At 39.7% G+C, this 24301-nt stretch overlaps 1 protein-coding gene across 3 annotated transcripts in view; it reads left to right on the forward strand.

Annotated features, from left to right (window-relative positions):
- Positions 1-24301, forward strand: part of SLC25A13 (solute carrier family 25 member 13) — a 179720-nt gene that overhangs the window by 73644 nt on the left and 81775 nt on the right. For all 3 annotated transcript variants that reach the window (XM_032483972.1, XM_032483973.1, XM_032483974.1), the window contains one exon: positions 17659-17798. In XM_032483972.1, coding sequence (XP_032339863.1) covers positions 17659-17798 — 140 coding nt within the window. The remainder of the gene's footprint in view (positions 1-17658; positions 17799-24301) is intronic.

Genomic DNA, 24301 nt, shown 5'->3' on the forward strand with positions numbered 1-24301 from the left:
AGTGGAGGTGAACGCTGTGTACAACAGGCTTTTGCCCATGTAAACAAAATCCTATGGGACTGTGGCAGCCTAAGGAGTGTTTTGTGAGCAGGTACCTTTAGAAGAAGCCAACAAAGAAATAGGTTTTCCAGGAAACTCACAATGGGGTTGAAGAAATTTTTTAAAAGATGGAGTTGGGCAGAAAAGAGGACCTACTTAGTCAATCTTGGTCTCATAAACCCACAAGATTAGACAAACTCTGTGCCCTGGCTGTGTCCGTACGGGGCTGTCTGAGATGCATGAGGTGGCACTCTTACCTCCGGTGACGTCCTCAGCTCCCTGTAAATCCTTCACCCAAAAATGATCCTTTTGGATTTGAGAAGGTTGTCTACCTGAGTGTGCCTCTTTGGGAGGGGAAGCCTGGAGTGGCAAGAGAAGAAGGGCTGCCTTCTTACCCTCAGATTAGCACAGTCAGCTGTGGCCACTGGGTGAGCCTTGTTTTTGCACTACACAGCGGGCCAGCGGGTGGCTTCCCATGTAGGGAAGGCAGGCGAGTGGCCTCAGATTCCCTGTCTCCTGGCCTTGCATTTCGTCCAGAGGAAAGCAGTTACATGCTTTATCTGTTTACCTATTAGGTTTCCACATAAGAGCTTGTTTGAAGCAGGGCTTCTAGGACTAAGCTTGGTAAGCACCAGTGTTTGCCAACAAGCCAGCCGTGTTCATGCTCCCAACACACTAAACAGAAATCAGATGGAGCTTCTTAGTGTCACATTTCAGGGAAGCCTTGCCCTGTGTTCTCTGAGGCCTCGTTTACGTTTACGCATTCTCATGTCTGAGTCACTCCCTGTGTTTGCCACAAGGAAAAGATCTTGATTAGGCCGGCTTTGTTCCTTTGATACCTAGTTTGTTACATTATCCTATTTTCTTTGAGGGAAAAATACGTCCAATATTCTAGTTCTCACCATGTTTTCTTATTTTGATACCTGATATTTGTGTTTTAAGACATCAACAGGTGCATAACAGTGTATCAGTATAAGTGCGAAATTCTACTTAAAAACTTGCCATTCCACGTCAGTGGAAAAAAAGTATTCTAAATCTTTGAGTTTTTAGCCAATTTTATATGCCAGTGATTTTTTTTTTACTCTTGATTTTTTAAACTGTACTTTATTGAAGTAGAACATAACATACAGAAGAATGCATAAATCATTAAGTGTATATCTTGATGAATTTGCTCAGTTGTACATACTTGTTTTACCACCATCCAGATCAGAAAGAGAATGGTACCAGCACTCAACACCTCTCTTACTGCCCCCTAGTCCCAATGGTAACAACTGATGTTTATTACCATCAGTTGATTTTTCTTGCTTTTAAACTTAATAAAAATGAAGTGCTGCAAAATGTATTCTTTCACTCACTTTTTTTCCTCAAATTTTATTTGAGATTCATCCATGCTTTTTCACTTTGTTCTTTTTCTTTGCTGTATAGTATTCCGTAACAGCACTTTATTCTAATATATTTACTCATTCTACCATTAATTGACATTTGCATATTTCCAGTTTTGATTGCTGCAAATGTGCTTTGGACATTCTTTTATATATTTTTATTTTGTGTGTGTGTGTGTGTGTGTGTGTGTGTGTGTAGGCATTTCTAGGAGCAGAATTGCTGAGTCAAACAAAATGTATATATTTAGCTTCAGGAGATATTGCCAAACAGTTTTCTAAAATGGTTGTACCAGTTTACATTCATACCATCTGTGTCTGAGAGTTCTAGTTATTCCACTTCTTTGCAAACTCTTGCTGTTATCAGTCACTTTCATTTTAGTGATATCTCACCCTGTGGCTTTAATTTTCATTTTTATGATTACTTATGGGTTTTGAAACTTTTAAAAAAGTTTATTGGCCGTTTGAATATGCTCTTCACTATGTGCCTCTTTTCTAGATACAATGCCTTTGTGGGTTACGTATTTGATAGATGTCTTTACTCTGTGACTTGCACTTTTTTTTTTTTACTCAGTTAATGGAGTCCTGAGGAACTTAAGTTCTTAATTTTAATGGAGTACAAATTACTAGCATTTTCATTTATTGATAGTACTTTTGTATCCTGTTTAAGAAATTTTTGCTTATCCCAAGGATATGAAGATATTCTACTGTATTATCTTATAGAAGTTTTGTTTTCCTTTCAAATTTAGAGTTTAGTCTTTCTAGAATTCACTGGCTATTTTGTTGTTTATTTTTGCATCTGGTGGGGGGTCAGGGTTCCTCCCCCTGTGGATATCTAGTTCACTCAGCACCACTTATTAAAAGAATCACTCCTTCTTTTACTGCCCCACAGTGACACTGCTATCCTAAATCAAGTGTGGGTCTGTTTCTGAACTGTCCTTTTGTAATTGTCTCTTCTGCACCAGTACTATACTGTCTTAATTGCTGCAACTTGGAATATGCCAAATCAAGGGCAGCAAACTTTTTCTGTAAAGGGCCAAATATTTTGGGCTTTGCGGGCCATAGGATTTCTGCCACAACTACTCAGTTCTTATGTTCCTATGGCTACTATGTAAATGGATGCATGCGGTTCTGTTCCCATGAAACAATTTGCAGAAACAGCTGGTGGGCCAGTGGAACATAGTTTGTTGATCCACAAGTTGATAATGTTAAGACACTTAGTAAAATGGGTATGTGGTGGTATTTAGGTGATTTCAATGAGCTATGAAACAGAAGATTCTCTTCTTTGTGTGTACTGTGGTTTGGTTGGCTTCATTGAGAAAGTGACTTTTGAGCACAAATTTGAATGAGGTAAGGGAATTGATGATACAGAATGGGGATGGAGGAGGGGAAAAGACTGTCCCAGGTGAGAGGAATGGCCTTTGCCCAGGTTTGAAGGCTGGAGTGCTCTTGGCACATTTGAGGAACAGCAAGGAGGACCCATGTGAACTGAGTGAAGCAAGGTGGCCTGGTAGGAGAGGAGCTCAGAGAAGTAACAGATCTGTAGGTCAAGGTTAGCACCTGGGCTTTGGTGGTAAGTGAACTGGGAAACCATTGCAGGATTGGATTTTTTGTTGTCGTTGTTGTTTAGCAGAAGAGTGTCATGATCTGGTTTATATTTTAACAGGATCGCTCTGACTGCTATGTTGAAAATAGACCATAGAAGGCCTAGAGTAGAAAGAGAACAGTTAGGAAGCTGTTGCAATAATCCAAATGCAGAATCATGGTAGCTTCAACCTGAGTGGGGTTAAGGATGTATTGAAGAGAGAATCAGCAGGGTTCTCTGATGGATTGGACGTGGGCTGTGAAAGAGAGGAGAGAGAGGGGAAGCAAGAATGATTCCAAAGTCTTTGTCCAGATCAGCTGGAAGGGTGGAGGTATCAAGTGATAACTTTGAGGACTGCTGGCCGGGAAAGGACAGGAGCTTGCTCTTGGATGTATTAGTTTGATGCCTGTTGGATACCAAAGTGAGGATGTCAAATAGGCACTTAGATCTATGAGTGTGAAATTTGGGGGACAGAAATTTGGTAGTTATCGGCAAATAGTGTTTGAAACCTTTTACTGGATGAGTGAGATAAAAGAATATTGAATGCTTAGTATTTTGTAAGACTGGAGATAGAGCAGCAGTAAGACTAAAAATTCCTTCTGTTCGAAGAGCTTTTTAGGGAGAGTCAGTAAACACATGGAGAATATGTAGAATGATGTCAGGATATACTGTCTGTAATGTTAAGCAGGCTACATGGGGAGAAGGGAGGGAGGCTATCCAAGCAGACCTGGAGGAGCCTGTGCACCAAGGGGATGCGCTGTGGGCTGTGTCTTGCGGGAAGAGATGGAGCTGTGGGGTCTGGAGGTGATGGTCACTGGGAGGTGCTGTGACAGTCCAGGGACGGCCTGAGCTGGACTCGTATCTCTGGACCCCACGAGGGCCATTGCCCAGAATGAATCCTATCTGACTTGGCTCCTGATTGGCTGTGGGTAAGCGGGGGGTCAGAGGAAGGGAAGATGGATCCAGGAGTAGCTTTTGAGCTTGAACTGTTCGAAAGACACATGGTTTTGTGTAATTTCTTGAGAGAAGGGAAGTAACTGACATTTTTACGTTGAAGTATGTTGATCACTAACTACAGATTCGCCCTGGGCTAAGTACTTTATATGTAATTTATTATTTAATCCTCACAACCTAGGAGGTCTGGACTGTTATGATTCCCATCTTCCTGATGAGGAAATGGCCTTGGGGAAGTTAAGTAACTTGTCCGCAGTGCCTGTGGTAGAACCAGGGCAGTGGCCAGTGATGGATAGTGTGGTTCTCTGTGCCACACTGCCTCCCTCTGGTGGTGGCCATGCTTTGTGAGGATGGCCTTCCTTCATAATCCAGATGGGTGTCGTGGTGTTCATCCCTTTGTGGTTTCTGTCCACGTCAGACAGGGGGGTGGGGTGGATTTAGTACATTTTCACAAAAAAGGAAAGAACAAGAAGAAAATGCATTAGTTAAAATTTTGTTTATATGACCATGCTGGAAAGTAATTATACGGAAGAATGTGCCTGGATGAGAGTTCTCAGTACACATAGAAAGTTGCCTCGGTTACACAGATGTCCAGGTAGTTTGTTGAAATGAACTTGATGTGGGCTTTACCCAGGAGGCTTTATCTTTTGACGTGAGCAGAATTTTGAGTGGAAGGGGAATCACAGAGGCCGCCGCAGGCCTCTGAGCAGTTTTTTTTATTTGATAGGAAAGGCACTTGGGAGTCCTGAGGGTTGTTTAGAGGACAGAGACAGGATCCAGATGACTCCTGGGAAAGCTGGGTTTTGCTGCATTAATTGGAGTGGGGCAGAGCTGGAGGCAGACATGCCCACGATCCTTGTGCAGGCTCCCCAGTTCCTCCGTGAAACAGGCAAGTAGGTGATCATTCCCATTTTGTGAGGAGAACTGAAAGTCAGGGTTTGAAAGGATTTACCTGTCCTCTGAGCAAGTTGGTGCAGTGTAGTTTTGCAACATTTTCATTTTCCCAAGTTTCTTACTTCTTGTTGCTGGGAAAGAAAGCAAAGCATTTTCATTATGAATTTCAAGAAAATGTGTGTGTATGTGTTTAATGAAACTGCTAATGTGGTATGTTTACTGCACCCACCAGTGACTGGTTTTTTCACGATGTGAATTTAACATTAACTGTTCCTATTTATCAATGTGTTTTTGGTTGTTGTATCTGCAGTGGGTGACAGTAATACTTTAACTCAGCAGTAATGGAGGACCTTCTGGCTAAAGTCACAGTCGGCCTTCTGAAAATTCAAAGTATGTTCTATACCAGAGTACTTCCTTAAGCTGAAATGTAAAGTTTTTATTTGCTTAATGCAGTTACATGCTTTTCTTTTCCTTTGACTTACCTTTTTCATTACTTGTGGACAAAATTTCATGAAATGTTTATATGCAATATTTAAGTTTCTGTTCTTGTTATGTGAACATAAGCACCTAGTTTCATTATTGTGGGGGGGGTGTGTATGTGTGTCTGAGGTTTTTAATTCAACTTTAAAGACAAGAATTCTCAACTCTGTGGTTCTAGGTTAAGTGTTAGGGCGTCTGTGAATGGCCAGAGTTTTTGATTATGTTTTGTGTAAATGAGCATTTGCTTTTAGCAAATCTCAAAGGGGTCAGTGGTCTGCAAAAAGATAAGTACTGCTTTTTAAAGAGGGACAGTTGAATGAGCAGAAATATCTTAAGACTTTTCCAGCTTTGCTGTTTAAAAACTTCAGTTGTAAAATAGTCTATTCCCTGAGCCACACTGGGAGACTTGGCTGGCTTTCTTCTTCAGCTCTGTCAGTTGGTCTGGAATCCAAAAGAAGCTAGCTCAGTATCAGTCTTTTCCTAAACTGCATTTGTCTCTTGTCCTTTAATCCTAACTATTGAATGGTAATGTAAGTTTGGGTACTTTAAAGTGGCGTTTCCTGTTTATGATAGTGTTGTGTGAAAAAGAATTCTCCTGTTAGACAGTCATCAGGCCTAAAATTTTTAATTTGCTAAGGCTCTGAGAATTCCTGCAGGGGGGAAAAAAACAAAAACGTTTAACCATCAAACTATTTGAAGAGAAACTACCTTTCTTTTGTGTGTGAGAAGTAAACAGAATCCACAGAACTAATGAAGCAAGTTCTAATGTCCTCTAGTAAATTCTCCAACGTGTTTCTTGGTGTTTGGAGGGGCTCTTCCTGTGTTCACAGTTAGGTTTTGTGCAGGAACACCTGCTGTGATGGAAGGGAATTGGTGTGCTCTGGGGAAACGGACACGCTGGTTGACATGGGGAATTATGTGGAAACAACCTCCTTCAGTCTTTTTGATTCAAGTTGCTGTTGGACTGGAAGAGGACAAAACTTCAGCCATAATTTTTTAAAACTCGCTAGAAAGAAGGTCATTTATTATTATCTTTGTAAAGACATTTGGAAAATGAAATATTCAGAAAGGTAACCGAGGGGGAAAATGGTTGAGAGTCAGAGGAACATTACTTGAGCCAAGTTCTTTGTTAATATTGATTCTGATTTTGGTGTTTCACAAAAATAACACATTATTTTGGTGAAAGAAAGTCATTTCCCAAGAGTAGATTTTATTTTATATCTTGGGGGAACCCAAGTATATTTTCTTACACATTTTCCAGTAGAGAAGCATGTTGAAGAAGAACAGTGTGAGTTTTGAGAATAACCAGCCTCAACCTTGGTGAGAATTGCGGCCTGCCTGGGGTGGAGTGCCTTGTCTTGAGATCCTGGAGACCGTGCAGAAGCTGTTCCAGTTCATTGGGTCAAAAATCCACTATTTACGAAAAGCTAAATGCGGATTTGCACGATTGACCATAATGGCTTCAATTTTGAAAGATAGTGGTATCAAAGAGCACTTCCAGTTGGTGGGATAATTTGAGAATCGTCCATGCTCAAATGGCTAAAATATTGTACTTTTTGCTACTTCATCACCCCATTTTAAAAATGGGGGAGGGGGGATAAAGGCCTGTTGAGAAGGTGGAGGAATGTCAATTGGAGAGTCAATTACAATAGCCATGTGAAGCCACTCCTTAGTTAACTGCTGCCTGAAGGTTAGCTGTTCTTTAGAAGACTGCATGGAGAGGCCGAATAGGGGACAGGACGGGGCTAGGGGAAGTCTGCCCCTCATGTGTGTATGTGAGTGTGTGTGTAAGATGTAGGGAAAAGAGAACTTGTGAATAGGAAAGAAAGTGCAGAGAACAGAAAGCTAAAGTAAACCTAAAACTTGGAGCACTGGGAAAATTTGACTGTTTTAAACGGTACTGCTCACTTAAAAATAGTAAAATTATACCATTATTCTTTCAGTGTAAGAGGAGATAAAAATACAGTTTTTCTAAATTGGAAAATTTGCTGTAATCTTGCTGCTAATGACTGATTTCTTCCAACAGTTGCAAGGCAGTTTTTGCTCTGATAGGTTGATAAAGGAAACAAAATCAAGAACATATTAGAAGTTCTCAGAGAAAATTACAGTTTAGGTATATGTTGGGGGTGGATAGTTAGACATTTTAATTGAAATAAAACAGTTTTATACTAATATGGGATCACTGTGGGTGTACACTTGTAGTACATCTGCTCTTGAAGCATTTAAGTCGGGTTAAATGTACGTTAATGCCTTTGCAAGGAAATTATTTTTGATAACATCTGTCTAAGGAAACTAGCTTAGGAAATTGGTGTTTTAAACAATATAGATATTATACTTGCATTTAGAGAATGAATTAGGATTCCTTGTACAGCTTTAAAGGTTTCAAAGAGTTTGAGTTTTTTGGTGTGTTTCTCTCTAGTGGTAAGGAAAGTTAAGAATAATTAAGACAACAGATGATTAAAGCAAGTTTACACATCTGGAGAGCAACCACAGTCCTCTCTATTACCTCCAAAGACCATTTTAACTGACCTACTTTTGATTTTATGAAAGGCTGCTAATGACTTATTCTATCCAGTTGAAAATAACTTCTTCTGGCAGATGGATTGAAAACATCTCAGTTGGCATCTCTCACTGTTGATTGAGATAACGCATGCAATAGGAGATTAATATCAAATGCTACATAGCTGCCAGCCTTGATCGTTTGTCATTGTTAACTAACATTTACTGTGGTGATTCAAATAGTGTATTCATCTTGAGGATTTATGGATCCATCAGATTTTAGAATAGAAAGGATTCTTATCAGTAAGGCAGAGCACAGGTTCCCATTGTGGTAGCAGCGGGGTTGGGGGGCTATTCATTACAACTGAGGACTCCCTGGCTCCATCTCAAATCTGCTGAATCAAAATCTTCAGGTGTGGGGCTTGGCAATGTGTTTTGAACAAGCTCTCCAAAGGAACGTAGTTCCCGCTGCAGTTGAACAATGGCTGGTGTCATTTTATGGCTTTATTTCGTGGATGTGGAAACAGGCAGGGACAGGTAGAAGGTGACTGGTTTTGTAGGAACCACAGCATTGCCTTCTGGCACTACTAGATGGATGATACTCTTTTCCAGAATACCACGTGACCTCATGTCAGGGTACTTCCATCCCTCTCAGTGTACAGAAATGGAAGAGGTTTAAATTGGCCCTCATTTCTCCGTGCACCAACACCATATATGACTTCAGAATAACAATCGGCTCAGCTTGCCTGTGTATGTGCGCACTGTGTCTGCGAGTGTGCTTATTTTTTGAAAGCCACTTACCACCACTGTACCTACATGTTCAGAATAATAATAATGATAAAGTTTACAGGGGCTTATAGAGAGCTGAGGAGAGGCAAGGAGCCGAGTATGTGAAGTACTTTCTCTGTACTTTGTTTAATGGCACCCTTCTTCCCCCTAGAACTTCTTCGAGCGAGTCTGAATTGTAGCCAGGATACCTCTTCCCTCTTCAGACCCTTAACGGTGATTAATATAAAAAGGCACTTGTCAAACGGGTTTGAAATGGCAAACCTCGATATGGGTGCATGTGGCAGCAGCGATAGGTCTGCACCCACTTACTCCATTATGTTATTTAACTTACGAATTCAGCAATTTGTCTTCTGCTCTGTGCTGAAAGAAGATGGCCATATAAGCTGTTGTTAACCGTATCCGCAGGGTGGAATATTATTTCCCTTCGAGCGAAACCACAACTTTCTTTGGGAATTTAGCACACATTAGAAAAAGCACCCCAGTGAAGCTGCTCAGAGACAAAGGGTGCTGTTCAGCAGCTCTCCCTTGGCCTCTGTGGAGGATGGATTACTTTCAGGTTTAACTGAAACATCCTTTCTGTGTTTATTGTATTAATGACATTTTTAGGATCCATGAGAGAGAGATCATGATTCAGTGTTTGAAATAATGTAGCCTGATGAACCTTTTTTATCTTAATGGGAAACTCAGTTTGTGTTGATTTGGAGCTTCAAAAAGTGAATCTTTTGGAAATTAAAGTACATTAATTTAGTTACTCTGTATGGAAACAAAAACACAGAAAGTTAAAATTTGCATAAGTGAAGACCTTGATGATTTCAGATTATAGTGTGGTGGAGGTTAAGGAAGAAGAGCCCATAGAATTTTGTAAAAACAAATTCAGTCTAACCACTTAATGGCATGTGCAAGTAATTTGCCAATTAAATATTTCTAGTGTCTGAAAGATCTTCAAAGTAAAGAGTGGAGGTTCTTAATCTTTCTTAATTTCATACTTTCAGAAACATAATAGATTCATGTTTTTATCATTTTTCATTCAAATTTTTAATATGTGAGCTAAAAGAAGGATGGGTTTTAAATATTTGAGGAAAATTATTGCTTTCTGAGAAATGTACAAACTATAATGTTTTCAATCACACTGTGCTTGCTTTTTTTTGGTATCATTTGTAAATGTTTAGTGCCCACAGTAGTAATCTTCATTATAATCAAGACTTTAGATTTTGGAATTTTACTGTTTTAATGGTTACCTACTGTGTTTAGAACATTGTACGGGGCTCACTTAGCTCCAGAAGAACCCTCTGAGGTAGATGTTCTATTCCTATTTTATAGATTGAGAGAATGGAGTCAGGGTAATTAATTTGCTTAATGTCACTCATTAGTAAGAAGCAGATTTGATAGTTCCGTTTTTTTTTTTTAACAGCTTTATTGAGATAATATGATTCAATGATTTTTAGTCTATTAACGTATTTGCACAGCCATCATCAGTTGTAGAATCTTTTCATCACCTCAACCAGAAACCTCATACCTTAGCGATCCTCACTCCCCACTCCCATTTTCCCCTAGCAACCACTAATCTACTTTTTGTCTATGGATTTGCCTATTGTGGACATTTCATAAAAATAGAATCGTACAACATGTGGTCTTTTATGACTGGCTTCTTAGTTTAGTGATTTCAAGAATTATCCATGTTGTGACATGTAATAGTGCTATATTCTATTGATGAGTAACATCTCATTGTTATGGATATACCACACTTTGTTCATCCTTCAGTTAATGGACATTTGGGTTGTTTCCACTTTTTGGCTATTGTGAATAATGCTGCTATGAACATTTGTGGGCAAGTTTTTATGTTAATATATGTTTTTGTTTCTCTTGGATATATACCTTGGAGTGGAACTGCTTGGTCATATGGTAACTACATTTAACTTTTTGAAGAACTGTCCAACTGTTTTCCAAAGTGACTGCACCATTTTATGTTCCCACCAGAAGTGTGTTAGGGTTTCAGATTTCTTCACATCTTCACCAACACTTGTTACTTATGGGGGTGAAGTAGTATCTCATTGTGTTTTTAATCTTTATTTTCTTAATGGCTAATAATGTTAAACATCTTGTCATGTGTATTTTGTCTTTTTTGGAGAAATGTCTACTCACATCCTTTGTTCATTTTAAGAATTCGATGATTTGTCTTTTTATTATTGAGATGCAAAAGTTCCAGAGTTCTTTATCAGGTATATGTTCTGCATTTTTTCCCTCCATTCTGTAGTCTGTCTTTTAACTTTGTTGATGGTATCTTTTGGAGTACAAAAGTTTTACATTTTGAAGCAGTCCAATTTATATATTACTGTCTTTTGTTGTTTGTGTTTTTAATGTTACATCTAAGAAACTGTTTTCTAATCCAGAATCATAAAGATTTATACTTATATTTTCCTTTAACAACTTCACAGTTTTAGCTCTTATATTTAATTTAGGTCTTTGCTCCATTTTGAGTTAGTTTTTGTGTATGGTGTGAGGTAGGGTTCCAACTTCTTTTTTTTTTTTTTTTACATGTGGCTCTCCAGTTGTCCCAGCACCATTTGTTGAAAAGACTAATTTTTCCCTATTGAATTGTTATCCTTGTTGAAAACCAATTATCCATAAATGTAAGGGTTTATTTCTTGACTCTCAATTCTGTTCCATTTGTTTATGTATCTATCTTTGTGCCAGTACCACACAGTCTTGATTACCATAGCTTTGAGGTAAATTTGAAATACAACTTTGTTCTTCTTTCTCAAGATTATTTTGGTTATCTTGGGTCTCTTGAATTTCCACATGAATTTTAAGATCTGCTTGTCATTTTCTGCAAAAAAGCCAGTTGGAATTTTGATAGGAATTACACTGAATCTGTTGATCACTTTGGGGACTATTGCCATCTTAACAGTATTAGGTATTCCAATCTATGAACATGGAATATCTTTCCATTTATTTAGATCTTCTTTCATTTTTTTCAGTAGTGTTTTGTAGTTTTTAGAGTATAGGTTTTGGATGTCTTTTAATTTTTTCCTGAGTGTTTTACTCTTTTTGAAGCTATTACAGATGCAGTTGTTTTCTTGATTTCATTTTTGGACTGCTTATATCTTTTGTATAGAAATACAATTGATCTTTGCAAGTTGATCTTGTATCCCTCAACAGTGCTCTGGACTCATCAGTTTTAGTAGTTTTTTAGTGGATTCCTTAGGACTTTTAATACACAGGATAATGTCATCTGTGGCCTCGCTTTTAAAAATCACAGCTCTTTCCACCACAACCATACTGTGTAGCTGGGGAAACGTATTAGGGGAAATTAGGTGACTTTTTTGAGGTTATATTTAGGGAGGAAATTTACCACTTTGTAATTGTCTTTTTATAAACTAAAAAAAAAAAAAGTAGCAAACGTTTTAAGCTAGAAACATTTATGAAGAAAGCAGAGTTCCCACAAATAAACTCAAAGGCTCTTTGAGCTTATTTGGTGAAGTCTTGCTTTAAATAATATCACTATTACTGGGTGATGTTATGGGGATTAATAGGCCTTCCAAACATAGTTTGTTTGGCGCATGCTGAAATAACAGTGATTATACTTTACTTTGAGAGATAAGAATTCTAATTTGTTTTTACTTTGAGGAGGAGTGGCTGAGCTAAGAAAAATATAACTTTAAATATCCAAAATGTGTATCCAGTGCTTCACTCATATTGCATTGCTAATTCAGTATTGCTTCTTTGCCTATATGACCTCAACCCGGGGGTGAGATTTTAAGACCTTGTGCATTAGACTAGGAGAGACCTTCTTTTAATTTTTTTTAAAGTTAGTTAGTGATAAATCTGCTGAATAATGCTTTATTTGAAAGCCATCACCTGGTGAGTTATGAGTTATAGTTTATATTTATATATTTTTATATATTTATATACATATTTCACTGAACGAAATAACCAAAAAGCCTGAGACATTTTGGGTTTCCTTTTTCCTTCCTAGGACTACAAGTTAGATTAGGAAAAGTCAAGAAATGGTGGAAGTTTAGCAAGAGGATGGCCCTAAGATTGACTCCTGGAGGCTTTAATGGCAAAGCTCATGCAATTTCCCATAAAAGCCAGAGTACAGAGCAGATTTGAAAGTCACTTGGTTTATTAGTTTCTGACTTTCCACCTGTATAATGGAAGGGGTACTCTTACCTCTCGTTGCCTCATAAGGCATGGCAAACCTTAAACAATCAGATGTTAAGTGAGAAAACTATTTTTGCCTCCTAAAAGGAGAAAAGAGTATTCACCTGAGTGATATTACAGTGTCTTCCACAGTTAGGGGGGAAATTCCAAAAGTCATTGTGACTGTTGGGTTTATAGACCTTGTTTCTAGTCACAAATCGACAGGAAAATATAGGGGCCACACATTTCAGAAGACCAATGCCTTGGAATGACTTATTGGAGCAGGATGAAATCTTCAAAGACTTAGGAACCTATAAAATATTTTTGGAGAAAAAGTGTGAGTTTTCCAGAGTGACAAAATTTAATATTTTATTTTCTCCAATGAATTGATTAGCCATGAAAATGACTATAAAAATATTAGTAGTTTTTCCTCTTTACCAATAATCCTTCTTCCCTCATGCACAAATCATTTATTTTGTCCAATTAGAATAGCTTGGTAATCTTAAGATATTTGAGTACATAAACCTCTGTTAGGTAAGTTAAGAGAGTGAAAAACAAATCTTGTAGAAATTGTGTCGAGTAGTGGAAAACTCCGGGCCTTATTTTCTGTGGAATTCCATGACCAAATGTTCTTCCCATAGCAATCTTTTCTTCACCATAAATGTAGCATCAATCCTTGGTGTTTAAAAATAATAATATTTGCTGCTGGCAAGTGAGCCAACATCTGTAAGTGCCTGGACCAGCATCTGTCATGTCTCAGTGACAGCAGGTGGCTTTGGTTCAAAGTGCTCTGTTTGGACCTTTAATTCACTTCAAAAGAAACGAACCCTTCTTCATGCTTTTGCTCTTTGCTGAGAAACTCCCTCACAGATTCATCTGAATAAATCCTCCACAGCCCTCAGGACCAAGTTTTATCTTCTCCAAGAAGCTTTTTCTTCCCACTTTTGTAAGCATCCATTCCCCCTGCCCCCAGCTTAAACGTCTCTTTCTTTGCCAGAAGGAACTCCTACAGTTTAGCACTTAATCCAGTATACACTTGGATCCGTTATTTAATGATTTTTCATGGGTTAGGCTTGGATTCAGCACCCTTTCACTTCCCAGAGGACCCAGTACAGTGCTCATAGCTGTGGTAGCTGGTATGTTAGAACAGCTGAGAACTGATAATGGACCACATCCTCAGGGCCATGTAGTTTGTAAACTGTCCAGCTCTAGGGAGCACCAGTCACAATGTCATTTACTGCATTGTACAACCTGCATGTCCCCTTGGCATGTATAGGTGGCCTGTGTTTACACTTACTGCATTATATTGGCTAGTCTGGAGAATCTTTCCCACTGCCTCCCTTTCCTGTTTATTTGTTTCAGTGGGGAATTGAAAAAAAAAAAAAAAAAAACCCTTCCGTAACCCTTTAGGACAGTGTTTTTCAAAATGTGGTCCTAGACCCATCCTTGCATCAGAAAAACAGTGGGGTTCTAATTCAAATGTAGGTTCTTTAGCCCACTGAATCCTCCTGGGCACGGGGCTGGAGGCTTGAATAAGCAAGACTGATGATTCTTACGCACTTCACTAAAATCTTAGGAAATGATTGCTGAAATGGCTTTTCAGTAAGGTGGAAACTAGTGCCTCAGAGGGGTAATACCACTAGTCCTTAATGTGCACTATTGTAAACCTTTCCTTATTTGTTTAAATTCAGCCACGACTTAGTAGTTGCTCCATTGTGCCAGCCACAGTGGGAGAACCAGATGTGAAAAACAGGGCCTTTGTTCTCAGGGTCTAATAATCTATGTAAATAGTGAAGTTGTATATAATAAATATGTATACTTACACAGACCTGTCTGCATACCTATACATTCTATATAGAGAGATTTGGTTAAAAATACGTTCTCAGTAGTACAGGTCTGTAAGATAGACAGTTTGTAGAGCTGAAACGCATCTTAGGGATCACATATAGCTCTGTACTTCAGAGGGACTAGATCTCAATACTTGAGACAGGTATTTGCATAAGAGAGATGAGCGCTAATGGTACAGTGGAAAAGGCTCTAGACTTAGGGTTCAAAGTTCACAGTTTTGGGTTCAAGTCAGAGTTCTGGTAAGCAGTAAATGATAGTTACTTTAATTATAGGAAAGATAAGATTATTGGTTAGAGTGAGGCACATTTTAAATTCATTTACTAAGTTTTGAGTAACTTAAATTTATTGTATATATTATATATACCACATAAATATTAAAATGGAAAATAAGTGCCTTAGCTTTATGTGTCAATATTGGGTCAATACTTTCTGTAGGATATTTAAGGAAAGGTCAAGAAAAGGAAAGACCTCATTTTTTGACAGCTATCCTATGATTATTGCTTTGAAATGTTATTTTAACAGAATACGTGGCAGAAAGGAATCTTTATTTCACCAGCTTGGCAGAAAAACAACCAAAAAGCCATTTTCATTTGTGTATTTCTCCAAAATGTTACTGTAGTTAAATTTTTTTATAGTATAAAAAATTATGTTCTTTTTTTTCTTTTGGTCACATTCCTGTCATTTGAACATCATTTCTCATTAGATAATTGGTCTTGATTAGAAGATTGTGGGGCCTTCCTTCAATCTGTGCTGGGCCTACTTCATATAGAGGCGTAGAAATTTATTTTTATTCTTTTTTTTAATTGAAGTATACAATATACAATGTGTTAATTTCTGGTGTACAACATAGTGATTCATTTATGCATATATATGTATATTTCTTTTCATTTTCTTTTTCATTATAGGCCCTTCTGAGGCATTGAATATAGTTCCCTGTGCTATATAGTAGGACCTTGTTGTTTATCTATATATAGTAGTATCTGCAAATTCCCAGCTCCCAATTTATCCCTTCTCCCCCCATTTCCCCTTGGTAACCATAAGTTTGTTTTCTGTGTCTGTGAATCAGTTTTTTTTTTTTAAATAAGTTTTTTTTTTTAAGGTTCCACATGTAAGTGATATTATATAGTATTTTTCTTTCTCTTTCTGGCTTACTACACATAGTATGATGGTCTCCAGGTCCATCCATGTTGCTGCAAATGGCATTATTTTATTCTTTTTTATGGCTGAGCAGTATTCCATTGTATGTGTGTGGGTATATATGTATGTATACTATAGCTTCTTAATCCAGGCATCTATCTGTACGCATTTAGCTTGCTTCCATGTCTTGGCTATTGTCAGTAGTGCTGCTATGAACATTGGGATGGATGTATTTTTTTGAATTAGTTTCCTCTGGATAAAAGTGGCATAGAAATTTAGAACAGGAAAGGAACTGCATATTATCTAGGTTAATGTCTATTTTACCATAGATAGCCATTAGGACAAAAATACCTGGCACATGGCAAGTGTGTTAGAAATTTTAGCGACTATAAGTAGTAGAATTTGAACCCAAGTCTTCTGAATTTCAGTTTGGTAATTTCTTCTCAGGTGTTTCAGAGCCTAAAGGAAATTTGAGGAGTCTCTTCCTACTTAATTCATTTCATTCATCACCCTCCACCTCCCATTACCTGCCATCCTCTGAGAGTCTTTCCTTTTTTACCTCTTAAATCCCAATTACTTGATTCACTTCATTCTTCTTATGTTCTGTCTCCACTTTCCTAAAAGTGGAGAACACAGAATAAATTCAAAGAAATTGGAGGTTACACTTTAAAACTTTTTATTTCATTGTCCTCATCAGGGTCAGCCTGAGGTTTTCTGCCATCTTTTATAAAATTTTTGCCTGGCTTAATTCTGATTTTTATTGCCTTCTCTGTGCAGATACACACACAGGCTTATTCTGATGGCAGCACTATTGTTTCTTCATGGCAAGATTTTCAAAATTTCTGGAAGCTTTAAAAGCATGGAATAAAAACTTGTGTGTGTAAAGGGGTGGGCGGAAGGAGGGGGAAACAGTGGAAACATGCCAGATTTTGGGGCACCCTTTAGAGGACTAAAGAATTTACTTCTTTCTTCTCTTGTTAAATAGATGCAGAGGGAAGAAAACAAGGTAGCATAGTTTGCTCATAAAAATGAGCAGGTTTGGGAGCTTTATTTAAAGATGTGAAGGTCAGGGCAAATTCATGAATATAATTTGTGCCCCTTTCCCCTCCAAACATACTCTTGCTGGGAGAGGGGGGAAGACCAGTGAATAAAAGCATCTGGCTTTAGAAAAGTAAGGTATCTCATTTTTTTCCCCTGTTCTCTGCCAGTCCTCTGACTTCTGTAGTAGAGGCTGACGGAGGGGAAGCGTTGGTATGTAGGACAGTTGGTAGCCCATCTTAAAGCGGGGTTGTTTGCACCGTCTGAGAGCCTGTGTCAAGGTGGAGTGTGCAGGACAGAGTGAGGGGCTGGGCTCTTGGCTTTTCTTCCCCTGGCCTTTGTCATCAAGCGTGGCATCTGGAACTGTGGAACTTGGTAAAACACCGGTAGAGTCTTGGTGCTGTTGAATACATGCTTTGAGATTTACAGCTAACCGATTTCTAAATCCTCTAAAACATTTGAATAGCTTGATAAAGGATGCTATTTAAGACTTGTATAGTATTATATGTGTTCCTGTATATATGTGTGTGTTTCCTGCCACTGAAGTGCCTGGAAAATAATATTTGTTGAAACAAAACAGATGACAATATGAAATTTCGCTGATTACTTTGGTTTACTACTGCCTTTTAGGCTGTGTGTGTGTGTGTGTGTGTGTGTGTGTGTGAGACTTCTTGATTTTTTTCCTTTTATTGTGTAGGATTATTTGATTTCATGAGACTCCCACTTTTTTTTCTGCCATGGTTTTATAATCTGCATGTGTTTTTAAAGTTACTTTTTATACAAAGAAAGTAGTGATATCCTTTTAATAACAGGCTTTATAAGGGAACAACCTGATTTGCTTTGTTTTAACGAATCTTTCTTTCCTTTTTTTAGAGGATGTGAAGCAAGTTTTTGGACAGACCACAATTCATCAACATATTCCATTTAACTGGGATTCAGAATTTGTGCAACTACATTTTGGAAAAGAAAGAAAAAGACACTTGACCTATGCGGAATTCACTCAGTTTCTACTGGTGGGTCCAACTCTGATAAAAAGTTAAAAAGAGTGAATAAAACTGGGATCCTGATGCAGACTTGCTAACCCTGCCGAGCCCTCCTACTTGGAAGCATTGCTTTATTAGTATGTAAGAACCACAGGGTTCAGTGGGCTCTCCCAGACCCTGTAGACCCCTTCATGTTTAAATGACATATAGACGGAGGCCCCAGGAAATCAAGCACTTGCTGAAAAGTCACATAAATCAAGAGGGGCAAAACCAGAACCTGGACTCTCGGCTTATGACTGGTTCCACTACTTACTATTTACCAGTATTTTGTTTTCCCTTGAGAAATGGACAGATGTCGTCATCAGCATTTAATGGTGGAATCACTTCCTCCTGAGGCCTTTTATAGACAAGGCACTGGGTCTGGCATTTGACTGCACGTTGGAATCACCTGGGCAGCTTTAAGAACTGTGGTTGTTTGGGTCCCCCACCTTGAGAGATTAGATTTGATGAGGGAGGGAGGAGGGGGACAGCCTGGGTGTTGGCTGTTTAAAGCTTTTCGGGTGCTTTTAATGTGCGGCCAATTTTGAGAATCACTGTTTGAGGGCACTTGCTGTCCAAGTCTGGGGTTCAGCTCTGCGGGAGTTGTCTGCAGTTCTGGGATAGCCCTGGCCCTGTCCCTCCAGCCTTTCTCTCTTTATTGCCCCCATTGCGGTCATTTCACTGGGCAATAGATGATGCCAGTGGACTAGTAGTGACAAACTATGATTGCAGTTTAGTTTTCCTCTTGAAGCATGATATTAAGACTGTGTTAATTCTGATATTAAAGTTTATTCATTAGAGGTCAATACCTATACGATATGTAGGCCTTTATGATAAACCACTCTTCCTTTTGGATTTTAACGCCTTAGTTTTGTTTCTCTAACAATTTAATTTTATTTATATTTTATTAAATATAATGTTTAAGAAGATTTGTTCAAGGGAATTAGTTTGCTGTTTAAATTCTGGGTCTTGAGGAAAATTTTACCAGGGAAACCATCTTTTTTTTTTTTTTAATTGAACTGTGGTTGATGTGCAGTATTATGTTGCTTTCAGGTGTGCGGTATAGTGATTTGACACATGCACCTGTTATGAAATGATCATCACGATACGTCTGGGAACCCTCTGTCCCCATACAAAGCTATGACAGTGTTATTGACCACATTCCTTGTGTTGTCTATGGCATCCTTACGGCTTATTTATTTCATTACTGGAGGCGTGTACCTTAGTCTCCTTCACCTGTTTCACTGCTCCCCCTCCCCAGCCTGTCCACCCCTCCTGACCACCTTCTGTTCTTGGTTATTAGTAACATCGTCAGCAGGTATCCTGGTGCCCCTGCTTCTTTTGTGTGCCTGAGATCTTGCCAGAGCCTTCTGAGGAGTGGCTGGAAACACAGTCGTGGGGTGGGGGCGGCGGGTACAGGGCACACAGACACCACGCCGTGCGCTCAGTCAGCATTTTGTGGTCTCCATTCTTAGGCACCAGCATGTATAGTAGGTTGACTTTAGTAGGTGCTTCTTTTTGTCTTTTACTGGTATCGTTATGATATATCAAATGTGTCATGCTTTTTAGTTTGCTTTTATTTTCCCAGCCTTTGGAAACTTCAAACAAGATACCTTGAATATGCCTGTAGTGTGTGTGTGTTTTTAAACATGTTACTGTCTATGAATTCTGTTTGCGGTTCTACATAAACATAAACCTACTTGAATAACTCAGGTGGAGAATGGAATGTGAGTTGTTGGGTTTGTGCTGTTGTTTACACAAGACGTTGGTGCGCAGTAGGAAGTGGTGTTCATTTTGATGAGGAATAATTACAATAATGCTATTGAGACAAATGCCTCAAATTGACTTTATGGAACACAGCCTAATTAACTTTTAGTCTTAATGGGATGTTAGCAATAGTGAGGATGATCGCGTTTCCCTTTAAGCAAGTATCAATTATGCTGAATTGAGTCGGCTGTAAACCACTCAGCTGCTTCTGGGTCTTCCTGAAGATATGGAGGAGCCAGAGTTGAGGATTAGATGATTCATGGATCACTGATTAGGTTTCCAGCTGCAACTTGTAGGACATTCACTTATATTTGACTCCGCTCTTTGATGGTGAATGCAGTGGGATGATTTTGACTTTGTAGCCAGAATTCAAGTGCTAAACTTTAGTTCCTAGAGTCAAATGGTTTTGGTAGATAATTGGGGTCTTTCTGTGTGCCACACCAGGCCTGGATTTAAAGGAATTAATGGATGTATCGTGATCGACTTGATATGAATGTCAATGAGATGCCAGTCTTGATGTCTACCATTGGCCCCCCTCCCCCCCATTCAGATGCTTTCTTGGCTTCCTTTGAAGTCTTTTCTGAATGAAGGTGGAGCTTCAGACCTCAGCTTCACATACATTGTTTGCTCTTTGGGGCTCCTTGCTGGATGCAGGGAACTTCTTAAAGATGTAAGTGAACTTAATCTCCTGTGTTTTGGACTCTTGCTTTGTTAAGCATGTGCCCACCTTTCTGCTCTAGGGCAGGGCTCACAAATGCAGGCAGCAGCTCCCTGGCTGGCACCAAGCTCATGAAAGCAGACACTTGCTGCTTGAGATGTGAAAGATCGGCCACCATGCATGTCCCTACCTGTCACCCGAGGAGGAAGAGGAGCAACCATAGGGTCAGCTGAGAAGTGCTTGTGGTTTCAGGGAGCCTGAGCCTTTTGTCACCAACACCTGTCAGTCCCACTGGAGGTCCTAGAGGGGAGCTCAGGTTGGCCCCAGCCATCTCAGCCTCACCCCTGTGCTTATGTATGGACAGACACCTGTTTGTGATCGGTGTGCAGTGCCATTCTCTGCAAGGTTAATTTTTTTCCCTTGACTTAAGTGTTTTAGTGTATCTAAGCCAGTATGAGTTTGTGTTAAGCCACCATGTGACTGTGAGGACTTGATTTGTTCACGTGTCTGCCCAGGTACCATCTGAGGTGGTGCTGGGCATGGGCATCAGTTGAATGCTGAGCTGAATGTCCTGTTCTGTGCTTTGGTGCTGAAATTCATAAAGTGAAGAATAACTTTGATACACTGTGAGCTTAACGTTCTAAGCCTCCTTTATACTTTGTATCTAAATGGTAGCCTTGAAGCAAGTAGCAGGGGCACAAAGCCTCTTTCCTAGAGTCTGTCCCTCACTGGTAGGAAAGGATTTCAGAAGAGAGTGGGGCCACAGTCCTGTCAACTCCATCATTAGTGCTGTTGCATCCTCTGCTGCTATTTTTTATGCCCAGTTCTATCATCTCCACTTCACTGCATGAGTGAATGTGAATACAGTTTTATATGTGGGTGTGCATGTATGTGTATTTTAAAATAGTCTGTAAAGCTTTTCACAAACCTCTGCTCTCAGCTTCTAGAGCAGAGCTCTAATTTTATGGTTACTAGGTGAAAAATGGATTATAATATACTGAAAACAGTAGATTTAGAAAACAGCTTGGAGAGATTTTCCTATTCTATTCTGATGGAACTCCTATTCATTAATGATATTAACATAGAACTCTCTACCCTATTTGGAAGTATTTCTTGTGATTATTACTCGCATTGGGGCAAAACCACCCAATTCAGTAAGTGAAAGAAAGTCCTCTTAAATATTTCTGCCAAATTATTCTGTAGAGTCGGGACTAAGAGTCACTCTGAAAAAAAAAAGTAGTAATAGTAACGACCTTTATGGTTTACAAAGTGCTTTTAAATATTCTATTTCTGATAATAGCATCCCCCAATACCCTGAGAGGTAATTATCATTATCCCCTATTATATGCAAAAGAATAAATAGACTCCAGGGTAAAATTTTGCATTTACAGGTAATTTTATGGGGAAATACTCATGGCTTTCATTAGATTTCCCAAAGGAGTACCTTAGAAGAGTTCAGAGCAACTGTTCTAGAGCTTAACTTCTTCCATAAGATCACAGACATGTGAGGGGTTAAAAAATATGTTGTTACCCCCGTCCTCCGCTATACTGTTTCCAGGGCCATGGCTGTGAAGTTAGTTTCTGTTCCTGGAAGGGGCTTTGCTTCTGAATAGACGTGTACAGTCATGCATTGCTGGACATTTAGCTTTCCTTATCCCTACCCATCAGTTGCCACATATGATAATAAAAAAAGCTGTGGTAGAGGTGCGTGTTACTGTTGTTGCTAAATACTTTTTGGTAATGCTTTATAATTATGGGTATATATTTCACATATAAATTATTACGATTTAAAAATAATCTATACATTGGTGTTTCTAGTGGCTCCAGTCTCAGGATAGAAAAGTGTTGAATTGCTACCCAGTGCAATATGCCTGTTAACTGGGAAACTGCTGCTGATAATGACCTCTCGTATAGTATTTTAAAGCTTAGAAAGTGTTTTAACTTTACTCCTTACAATCACCTTAAGGAGTTGCTGTTGTGAAAAATGAGCACAGAGAAGCTTGGAATCTTCTGGATTTGTTCCAGATGAGACAGGTGGAACTGATGTTGGTTTTAATTTTCCTAAATCTCTAGCAGTGTTTTTCAAATTTTGTCTTAAGTTTTTCCCAAGTGATTATTTTAAAAGGCTGAGCCCTGGGCCTCTGTCCCCACCAGGGGTCTGATTCAGTAGTTCTGGATAGGGCCTGAGAAACCGCCTTTTCAACAGGCATCCTGAATTGTGATGCTTCAGGTGTCCGAGGGCCACGCATTGAGAAACATTGGCCTTGATGGCAGAAGCCTGATTGTTTAAAAGCACTGAGTCTGGTGTCCAGGTCTTTATTCTAAGGTTGATGGGGAGCTTGGAGAGGCAAACATGATCAGATTTGTGTTTCAGAAGGACCCCGCCGGCTGTTGTATGAAAAGTCAAGGGGAGAGGGAGACCAGCTGGTCACTTTCTCATCCAAGAGAGAAATGGCTGTGGTCTGAGTTGGATATTGACATACTGACAGTAATGAACTAGAGAAAATGGATTTAAGAAAAGTCAAAGGAACAGGCCTGACCAGGCTTGGGGATTTACTAGGATGAGGACAGTTAAGGAGATGCAGAACTCAGAGCTGACCCCTGTGTTTTAGGCTCGGGAGGGTGGTGGTGGTTGAGTGAGGTAGGGAGCATGGGAGGAGGAGGTGGAGGAGGTGGGTGAGGGGCCGTCAGGCCTGCTTTGTGTGTGATCCCCGTTCACGTCTGCATGTTGCCAGGTTGTCTCCACCTCCCCTCCTCAGTTCCTTGGACTTCGGGTACTATAGGAGTTCTACGCATGGCCCCACAGGCCCGGGCATTTCCAAGAAAATTCTGTTCCCCACTATATGGATCCAGGAAGTTTATTCTGTTTCCAGAGGCCCCCCTCCTATTTGCTGTGGGAGGAGGAATCATCCAGAAATTAGCAGCGCTCTAAATTGGTGGAGAGGCCAGATTTTGAAGTTGGAATTCCATTTGTTAGCCAAGAAACAGGATAACTGACGAGCGAGGGAATGGGCTAAAAATTCTCTCTAATGACTTCTCATCAAATACAGTTTAAAAGTGACGTTACCTGACCCAGCAGAAAGCCCCAGTCACAGTGGTGTAAGTGTCTGACGGTAGCTTTATCCAGGTCCTCCTTTTGTCAGGAGACAGATGATGAAACCCAGAGGGGTGACTCACAGGTGGTAGAGCTGGGAGTAGAACCCAGGAGTCAGAGCTGTGTCCAGTGCCCAAGACCGACTGTTCACAGCGGTCAGGAGCCTTGTCGTCTGATCACGTGAGCCCCGTGACAGCCCCGCTGGGTGCCAAAGCATATTCAGGCCAATAATACAACTGAACAATTTTGGTTCTTTTTGTTAACTCAAAGTTGACCAGTATTTTGGCTTCTGGGTCAGTATGGCATACAGATGAGCCCAAGTGTTTTGTGTAAAATAGACATTTGGGTTATTCAGGTTCTGAGCCCCAAAGGGTAGAGGTCTGGAAGTCAGCTGCTCCCAGGTGCTGGGGTTACCAGCTGTCCCTTTGGGGGCCAGAGAGTCACCACTCCCAGTCAGCTGCTTTTAGTCACAGGTTTGCAGCCATGTATGTCAAGGTGTCCTGGTATAAGACAAACTTTGATCACAAAAGGCTGTGCTTGTTGAAGAAAAGAAATTGTTCCCCCACCACCGCCACTAAACAAAACAAAATAAAACCTTCAACCACAGCAATATCAGATTCTCCAGCTTTGGAACTGAATGAGCATTTCGGGTATTAACAGAAAGCAGTGCCTTGTAGAACTTCTACTGCATGCAGAAGCCGCAGTGGTTTACACAGGCTGGTGGACCACTGACAGAGTCCTTGCTTAGGCTCGACTAACCCAAGCCATTTGTGCCTCCCCTCGGTCCCCCAATTTGCCATCTGTGTTAATTAAAGCATCTAGACCATGGGCCTTTAGCAGCCAGAGACCATGATTATATTTGCACTTTTAACATGTGCATGCTTTTTATGTTGATTTTAAACTGGACCAGTTGGGGTCTGCAGCACAGCTTTGGTACTGCTTCACAAATGCAGCGCCTCTTGGTGTTCCGAAATG

This window comes from Camelus ferus, chromosome 7 (assembly GCF_009834535.1).
Source record: "Camelus ferus isolate YT-003-E chromosome 7, BCGSAC_Cfer_1.0, whole genome shotgun sequence".
Lineage (NCBI taxonomy): Eukaryota > Metazoa > Chordata > Mammalia > Artiodactyla > Camelidae > Camelus > Camelus ferus.